The 9,743-nt window shown below is 43.2% G+C and overlaps 1 protein-coding gene across 1 annotated transcript; it reads left to right on the forward strand.

Annotated features, from left to right (window-relative positions):
- Window positions 1-5,670: 5,670 nt before the first annotated feature.
- On the forward strand, window positions 5,671-8,041 carry LOC121980225 (ABC transporter G family member 5-like). Its single transcript, XM_042532196.1, has one exon. It carries the CDS (start codon window positions 5,851-5,853, stop codon window positions 7,795-7,797), a length of 1,947 nt encoding a protein of 648 aa, XP_042388130.1. The 5' UTR covers window positions 5,671-5,850; the 3' UTR covers window positions 7,798-8,041.
- Window positions 8,042-9,743: the final 1,702 nt, after the last annotated feature.

The following is a 9,743-nucleotide window of genomic DNA, read 5'->3' on the forward strand; positions in this document are numbered from 1 at the left end:
TGTAAATGGCGAGCAGATAGTATTGGGACGGTCTTATTTTCTCGGCGGCTTAGGCGGTGTTTAGTCGGTTAAATATTTTTTATTTTTTTAAAATTTAATATTATAAATAATTATTATTTTTTAATATTTACTTTTAATATTTAAAAATAAAAAATAAAAAATAAAAAATACAATTATATATATATATATATATATATATATAATTTTATTAGATTTTAATTAAGTTTATTTAAATTATTTTAATTATAGTTAGGAGTTAATTAAAATTATTAACATAAAGTAATTTAATTAAATCTTAACTTACAACTTACTCACGTATTCTGTTTCAATCGGACAATGAGTTTGACACATCGTCAAGACCATGTGGCCTGAATAACGTGTTGAGGCCTATCGTTGGGCTCGAGCGACACTTCCGGGCTCGTTGTCTAGCTCGAGCAATGCACCCGACCTCGTTGTCTAGCAGCGGTGACTCCAAGTGTGGTGGTGGTGGAAGAAAGTGAGTTACTGTCTAAAGTACCACCTCAGTTTAAGGCGGTGCATTTGATACCCACCTCCCGCCTAGGCGGTGGCTAGGCAGCTGCCTTGATTGTCATTTAAAACACTGACCATAACTTAAAATCCAATAACAAGATTATAAGCGCTCCTTAATTATATAATTATCGTAGTTGATGGTCGATCATCTTCCATCCAACCATTAAACATTCCATCATGTCCCCAGGGCATAGCACAGCTGGGGGCGCATGGTTTCGTGGCCGAAAGGTCCAGGGTTTGATCCTCGGGTTGTCATTGTCTGGGGTTAGCGTCCCGACTATATGCTTTCAGTTGTGTACCTGTATTTACCTCCCTCCATATCCGTGGGACCGGCTCTAGGGGGGTCGCTGATGTGACGGTTCCACATTTTTATTAAACATTCCATCTTAGAAAGAATCTCCGGAGAAGGAAACTTCATCATCCTCACCATCGACTCCACTTCCTTCCATCGTTGATCATCGATGATTTTCATCTGAGTGTCTCACCATGGGAGAATTTTATATGATTAAAATTTGAAGTTGTTCTATTCTTTTTTTTTGTCTCCTTATAGCAATAAGGGGATTATGCGCACTCTAGGTACTCCTCACAGCTTGTCTCTGTTGAATCGAATGAGTGCAATAGAGGGAGGGTGAATATCGCGCTTTTAAAACTTTTCTTTTACTTGTTAAAAATAAAGTCGTGTAGCGTTAAAATAAAAAACATCTCGGTTACTTGGTTCGAAACCTAGGTCAACTCTTACTCCAAGGCCCGCGATCTTTGACCACACCGATGAATAATTCACTAAAACCCTTTTTTCCGAAAACCACGGAAAGAAATAGTGCATACAATATGCAAGATAGTAACACCCTACTATCTTGTAACAATTTAAGTACAATGCAAGAATAAATATACCCACAATAAAAGACGAAGCTTGGTCGATACTTCTAGATGAAACAACTTGCGAGTTGTAGAGCAGTAGCACGATCAGCAGAAGCTTCCACAGTGATTAATTTCGAATCAAACAGCGTTGTCTTCAGCCTCTGACCTCGAGTCTTTTTTTATAAGAATCGTTAATGTTCGGTCGACCGATCCTAGGGTTCGATCGACCGATCCTAGGGTTCGGTCGACTGAACCAACTCCCTTCCTTCCTGGCTGAGATTCGATGTTGACTCGATCTTCGGCAATTAATAACCATTAAGGGTTCGGTCGACCGATCCCTTTGTTCGGTCGACCGAACGAGCTCCTTCCCTGTTCGTCAAGATTTGACGAGATTCACATTTACTATGCCTTTAATGATTGAACGTTTGATCGATCGATCCTCTAGTTCGGTTGACCGATCAGTGTAGTTTCCTTCTTTTGATCGTTGCTGATTGAATTGGTCTGTGCTGAGTTAACCTGGTTCATTCGATCAATCCCTACATTCGGTCGACCGATCAAGCCATAACCTGTAAAACAGTGTTAGACAAAGTATCCTTGCAACACAAAGGTTGGCACAGTAATATATAATGCATGAGTAATATTAGACAGTAGAACCTGTCTTGATCTCAACTTGGAAACCTTCCGGTTTGTTCAGTTGGATCAGCGACCTTAGGTTGTTCCCTTCAAGAATTCGACCTCTCTGTCGCTCCTCCAGTTGTTTACCTCAATCTACCTGCCAAACATTGATCCTCCAGATCTTGTTTGGACTTTTCACTTAGTCTTGATCAGCTCGCCAGGACTCTTCTCTTGATTTTCGGTCCTCTACACCTCTCGATTATACTGCCAAGCGTCGGGTCCTCTCGACCCACTTGGACTTTCACCTGAGTTCTACGATCTGCTAAGACTTCTCCTGCCTAACCTCCAACTAGGTCTTCCCCGGTTGAGTAAATAGTCTGTACGCTTAGTTAACTTGTTAGATCACAACAAAACTTAACTTGAACCTTTGATAACATCAAAACTAAGGTTTGATTCTGATGCAAGCTGCACCAACAATCCCAAGTTATTTAAAGGGAAGTAAATCACTTGATCAGCTTATAGCCGACCTCTAGTTGACTAGAGGGTGACAGACTTACTATAATGCGGTAAAGGATTAATTCACGATGGACACATGTCATGGGAAAACCCCCCCTCTCACACCTAGCCAACTCAGCAATAGACTATAAGCTGACCCCGTGACCTTCCTTCACATAACCCAGGACGGGCTATGAGGGACGTCTGAGGCGAATGTAATCACCTTGTTGCTACGAGACAAAAATGACAAGAAAAACTCTAAATTATAATCATATAAACTCGTGAGCTGGTTCGATTTGATTGCAGCTAATGGGGATGAATGGAGGAGTTGAAGATGATTAAGTTGATGCCTCAATTGGAGATCCCTGGTGAGTAGGAAAATCCCTTTTCTTCTTTGGAGATTCTTCTTGAGGTGGAATGTTCAATGATTGGGTGGAAGATGATCGACGATCATCTGCGATAAGCGGAGGTGGTGTCGGATTGAAGGGGATGAAGGTCGACGAAATGTTGTCGACTGTGGATGGAAGTGGTTAGGGAATAGGGAAGGGAAAATCCCCTTGACCCTTGTGGTGGTGGAAAGAAGATGCTTCGGAAATCGCCAACGGTGATAGTTGGTGATAGATGAGGTGGGTGTCGGGTGTGAGGAAGATGAGGTCTGGAACTCTGATGAAAATGGATAGGGAAGGAAAATACTTTTACCTCAGGTGGTGTATATCGATGAATGGAGGAAGGAGAAGTCCCGATCTCTGTTTGCATTGAGATGGAGATGGAGATGGGATGACCGGAGCTTCGATGAAGATGGAGATGAGGATGGGCGAGGAAGGGGAATCTCTTGACCTCGATGGATGATGATGATGAAGTGGGGTGGTCGGCAGAGTTAAGAACAAGGAAGAAGAGCACCGTGCCTCTCCAACATGCCTTGGCCTTTGTTTTTGATTATCACTTGAAATCGTGAACTGGCTTCCTACTATAGCTTCTCAATTGAATCTGAGTAGTCTGTTCGTTCCATATTTGAATCAAGTCTAGGATCAACCAGATCTAAATCAATGGCTAGAATTACTCTAGATTTGGATCAATGGTTGGAATCAGTTCAAATATGGATTAAAGATTTTAGATCTTAATTAATGGTTGTGGTCTACTCTCCCTTTGACTTAGATGAATCATATCTTGATGGATGGATCATATTTCCTGGGATTTTGGATGAATGGTCAAGATTATTCCAGATTGAATCTTAGAATTAAACCTAATTTGAATCAATTTGACTTGAGTTGATTGCATATAAAGACTACATTCAAATGATTAACTATTATTCCATAAATATAAAATAAATCACATCAAGACCTATAATGAATTTAAACTCATAAAATGTAGTATAAATATGGAATTAAACTAACAATAGGATTAGAATCATGAATTTAAGAGCCTAAATAATATAATAAAATGATGATTATCTCTCAGCCAAGGTAACTTGGCACTCGAGAGCTCGACCGTAGCATCTCGGCCAAGATAGCTCGGTACTCGGTAACTCAACCAAGACAATCATGCACTCTGCTATAAGACAGTTCAACTCGATCATATAAGGTAGCTCAACTCAACTATATAAGACAGCTCAATTTTCTAGATAACTTAATCACCTCAAACATTTATTCCTCCTTATTTGATAGTATGAAATTGTTAGCTCAAGGCATAAGTTTAAAATTGATTTTGTAAAATTTTAATTCAACTAATTCCTCTATCTCTCTGACACAGATTATCCCATACATAATATTATAAATAAATGAGAAATATTTATTCAACAAATCGGATAAGTTACAAATTAATACACTACACAATCTCTTTACTTTAATTGCACAAATTATACAAAATATGCATTTGATAAAATAACTATTTCTAAATAAATTTTGAAAGTGTGGTTCTATCAATACATATCTATTTAGCAAAAACCCAAGCCATGAGCATGATATTTTGAAAGGATATAAGCAAACCTCCTCTAACGACACACCTATAAAAATGACACTTTTTTGCCATAAACAAAATCAACGTTTGAATTTCAAATGAAACAAATATTTTAGAGGCTTAGAAGTTTCTGACTATGTATAAATTGCATTTTAAATTTATCTTGTAGGCAAATAAAGTAAAGATCATTTAACTTCCATATTAATTAGACAAAGTCCGAACACCCTTAATACTTAAAAGCTAAATTTGTTTTAATAAAAAATTTTAAAAATAATTTTTTTCTATAAAAAAATAGGAAATTTATCTAGAACCAACTCTTAAATCCAACAACATGATTACAAGTCTCCCTTAATCATATATAACCACGAGATATAAAAAAGAAAATAAAAAGTCTAAATTTTATCCACCAATAATTTATATAGGACGTAGGTATAAGGTAAATGGGTTGCTAATGGAATACGGTTTTGGGTCGTAGAAGATGAAGGAAGCCTCTATCTAAAACTCTATATATATTTAAATGTTCATTTGTATTTCTTTGTAAAAAATAAAATGAAAAAGAAAATATCTTCAGGCACGAGCTAAAAGAACTCCTCTCTTTTCTTGAACTATAAATTTTTTTTATCTTAACAAGTACACCAAGCAGACAATGTGATGATGTTTCTTCACTCTGCCAAATCAAAAGTCTAGGGGTGGCGCATATGTTGTTGTGTAATGAATTGTATTCAGTAATATACATGTCTCCTTTGCAGATTTGGTTTACCATCCTTTTGTTGTTATCTTTCTCTGCCCTTTGTCATTTTCCCCTGTCCCATTAAATTAATTTGTGGCGAAACCTGTAGGAACATGGATTATATAGGCTGCCATGCTCTTACCAACCTGTAAATAATTATCCAGATAATAAGACTCATGTGTTACACTAAGAACTAAGAAGCAGTTTGTGTGGAAATGGTGGGGGTATAAGATACACAAGCCACGAGTTTTGTCTGACCAGACAAAAAAACGACTGATCAAATTTTATCGATTATCTTAAAAGAATAACAAACTAAATCGATGTAAAATCAATTATCAAATTAATCAAACTTTTCTTATAAAATCAGGTTATGAGATTTATAGAAGCTAGCTAAATGTCAAACGACGATCGAGATATTTTGCAGCTTCGGCCAGCGGAAATGATCAAACCAACCATGAAGCTGACCTGCCAAGTCGCCCTTGTCATACTACTCACGACGCCTGTCGATTGGAATCATTGAGAACGTGACATCAAACTCGGTTCACGGGCGCACATCTCTTGCCTTTTTAAATTTCTTTTAGGTGGAGTGGCAGTGGCCCTGTGCTGTGCAAGGTTGAGAGTTGCAGCAACCGAGCGAGAGCGAGAGCGAGAGCGAGTTGAATCTCATGAAGTCACAAGGTTGTGACGTTGAAGCCAAAGGCATCACCTACCACATCCCCGTCTCGACCGCATCGTGCAATCTCTTCCCAAGGATTTTATGGAGAAGAGAAGAGGAGGCTGGATCATGCAGCGTTAAAGGAGGCAACGACAACGGAGGCCGTAGCGTTCTCAAGAACGTGAGCTGCCGGGCGAAATCTTCGGAGATCCTCGCCATCGTTGGTCCCAGCGGCGCAGGGAAGTCCACATTGTTGGAGATTCTGGCTGGTAAGATCACGCCCACCACCCCGCCTACCATACTCATCAATCGCCGCCCGGTGGAGAAGCCTGACTTCCGGCGGATGTCCGGCTACGTCACGCAGAAGGACACTCTGTTCCCGCTGCTCACGGTGCGGGAGACGCTGCTGTTCAGCGCCCGCCTACGCCTCGGATGCCATGGGTGCTGCCGTCCGTCCGAGCTCAGGTCCCGGGTGGAAGCCCTGCTCCAGGAGCTCGGCCTGCGGCACGTGGCTGACGCCTGGGTCGGCGACGGCGCCCGCGTCCGGGGAATCTCCGGCGGAGAGCGCCGGAGAGTCTCCATCGGCGTCGACGTCGTCCACGACCCGAGAATACTCATCCTGGATGAGCCCACGTCGGGGCTCGACAGCACGTCGGCGCTGCAGATCGTTGAGATGCTGAAGGCCATGGCGGAGAAGCGCGGACGCACCATCATCCTGAGCATCCACCAGCCCGGCTTCCGCATCCTCAAGCTCTTCGGATCCCTACTCCTCCTCGCCGACGGAGGAGTCGTCCACCACGGCACGCTCAACGAGCTCCACGCCCTCCTCTGCTCCACCGGACTCGACCTCCCTCGCCACGTCAACGTCCTCGAATTCGCCATGGACTCCATCGACGTTCTCCGCCGCTCCAACCATCACCAACGAGAAGATCAACAAGAAGTGGCGCCGGCGACAACAAGGGGAAGAAAGGAACAAGGGAAGAAAGACCGGTGCACTCTGCAGCAGCTCTTCCAACAGAACAAGGTGGTGGACGAGGAGTCACTTGCTCGGCTCGAAGACGACGACCACGACGACGACGACCTCATCTTGCGCGACTATGCCAACTCTGGTCTCTGCGAGATCGCCATCCTGACTCACCGCTTCGTCAAGAACGTGATGCGGACTAAGCAACTATTCGCGTGTCGAACGATCCAAATGCTCGTCGCCGGCCTCGTCCTCGGCTCCATCTTCTTCCACCTCAAGGACGAGAATATCCGAGAACGAGTCGGCCTCTTCGCCTTCATCCTAACCTTCCTGCTCTCCTGCACCACCGAAGCCCTGCCCATCTTTCTCCAAGAAAGAGAGATCCTAATGAAGGAGACATCGAGCGGGAGCTACCGCGTGTCCTCCTACGTGATCGCCAACGGGCTCGTCTTCCTCCCCTTCCTCTTCATCCTGGCTCTGCTCTTCTCCGTGCCGGTGTACTGGCTCGCCGGTCTCCGCCCCACCTTCCCCGCCTTCATGTACTTTCTGCTCCTGATATGGCTGATCCTCTACACCGCCAACTCGATGGTGGTGTGCTTGAGCGCTCTGGCGCCCAATTTCATCATCGGCAACTCGATCATCTCCGGCGTGATGGGCACCTTCTTCCTCTTCTCCGGTTACTTCATATCGAAGCAATGGATGCCGAGCTACTGGGTGTTCATGCACTACATTTCGCTCTTCAAGTATCCATTCGAGGGGTTCCTGATCAACGAGTTCTCCGGGGCGGGGAAATGCTTGGAGTACGGCTTCGGGGTGTGCCTTCTGAGAGGGGATAATGTGCTGCGGCAGCAAGGGCTGAAGGAGGAGTGCAGGTGGAAGAATGTGATCATGATGGTGGGCTTCATCTTGGTCTACAGGTTCTTCTCCTTCCTCATCCTCAGCTGCAGGTGTGCGTGGGTACAGAAAGGTGGGCTCAAAAGAGCCTTTCAGTGAGATGAACAACCACATCACTGGTATCTATATCTAGCTAGCTTGCTAGCTACGTGAATGTATGATTTGCTCAAGGACCTTATCATAAGTTTTCTTAATTTCTTTTCTCATCCTTTTCTTAATCCCATTTGGTCTTCAATTTGTTAATACTTTGCTGTAATTTAATCGTCTGATTTGTCTTATCCTTTTATGTTCTTCCTGTGTAAACAAGTAGCTGTTATATATATCGTGCTTGATTATAAGCTCACATTAAGAGTTTTGTGATTATAAGATTGGTTTATATTAAAACATAACTACTGAAATTGTGAATATGCAGGGTTGTAAATGAGCTAAAATGAGTTAAGTTTTGTGGTGTTTGAATTTATTTGATAAGGTAATTGAGTTAAACTAAGCTGAGTATAAAATGAATCAAGCTGTTGAAATCATTGTTCAAGTTCTGCCTTGGTTTTTTTATTTTTTTTATTTTTGAGTTTGAACTTAGTTTAAACTTGACACTTGATTTGTTTAGATGTTGATACGGTGATGAAAAGAGGTCTCACCAAAGAAGGGTCAAAGGGAGAAAAGGCTACTAATGTAGAGGTCAAAGTCAAAAATAATCAAAGGCTCTAGTCGACTGATCGGACCAAGCGATCAGGAGCCCTCGGTCGGCCGTGCGAGGATGCCGAATGACCATCCTCTGGTAGCGGTGATTGGAGTAAGCGACAATCCACGACAAGTCAATCCTCGCCAATCGAGCGTCATGACCGGTCGGACAAAGGTAACCACTGACAATCGCGAAGCAGAGAAGGGGACAAGCTAGAAGCTTTGAATGCCACAACCGAACAAGGACATCCAGTTCGAGCGGAATCCGGTTGGCCTACAGTTGGACTCAATTGCATATCTCATCGTACCCTTTTGGACGTTAGTGTTACTAACAATAGAGCATGTCCAGCAGACAAATCGTACTTTAGAAGCTTTCCGCCTGACACATCAGAGATTTGCGCACTCGCTTAAGGAAAGATGTTAGAGACACTTTTTGACTTGTCTTTTTTTAGAATACTTTGGAAAATGTATATATGCTTTGGGGTGTGCGCCCAGACATTATATTGACACTATAAAAGGAGGTTTCTCATCTATAGGTGGAGGTATACGCAACTTTGCTATTCGACAGGCTCCTTATTTCAATATTCTTACTATTCTCCACTATGCCAAAAACTTACTTGAGCGTCAGAGTGCAAATGTCGGGAATCCCTTGCCGGCTCGGCATTAACGCCTTTTGTGTTGTAGGACTATACGGAGTCGCCGTTTTGTCAACCCCACAACCACGTCCCCTGCTCACCATCTTCTCCGTTTTCGGACAGGATCATATTTGACGTTGTCTATGGGAATTCTACCTGAATCCAAAACATGAACATGGAGGATGCTGGATGACTTACCATGGTAACGCTAACACAAGAAGACTTAGAGATGTTGATACAAGCCCGAACCGCGAAGATGGTGGAGAAGCAGCAAACATCAGTCGACTGCTAAGTGAACGACCTTGTGACGTCGATGACAGGACCGCAAGCAGATCCTAGAGCTCGAGCAGAAAATGTCGCCGCTCGCAAGCCAAACAACAGGCTGGCCGGTGCCTTCCGGGATGCTCCAAACATGCTAATCCCCTACCACTATGCATTATTCCTCATGTCCTCGGAAGAGCAAGGTCGAGGGGAAAGGACACATGGGTCCTCTTCAGAGGATGCACTCGTCTGGGATGGGCGGAAAGGCAAAGCACCTCGACTCGATGACTCTCCTGAGCAGATCAATAGGCAGTTCTTTTAAGAGATCCTAGACGACCAACTGCCACCTCGCTATAGACCACTGACACTGAGCAGAGAAAGTTCAAATAGGTCTGGAGGACCATGTTTAGCAGGTAAATTGAGGTAAGCAACTGGAAAAGAGCGATAGTGAGGCCACGTTCCAGAAAGGAA

This window comes from Zingiber officinale, chromosome 5A (genome assembly GCF_018446385.1).
Source record: "Zingiber officinale cultivar Zhangliang chromosome 5A, Zo_v1.1, whole genome shotgun sequence".
Taxonomy (NCBI): Eukaryota; Viridiplantae; Streptophyta; class Magnoliopsida; order Zingiberales; family Zingiberaceae; genus Zingiber; species Zingiber officinale.

Excerpts from the sequence above, each read along its gene's own strand:
- LOC121980225 (XM_042532196.1), top strand. The coding sequence starts at position 5,851 with ATGAAGTCACAAGGTTGTGACGTTGAAGCCAAAGGCATCACCTACCAC.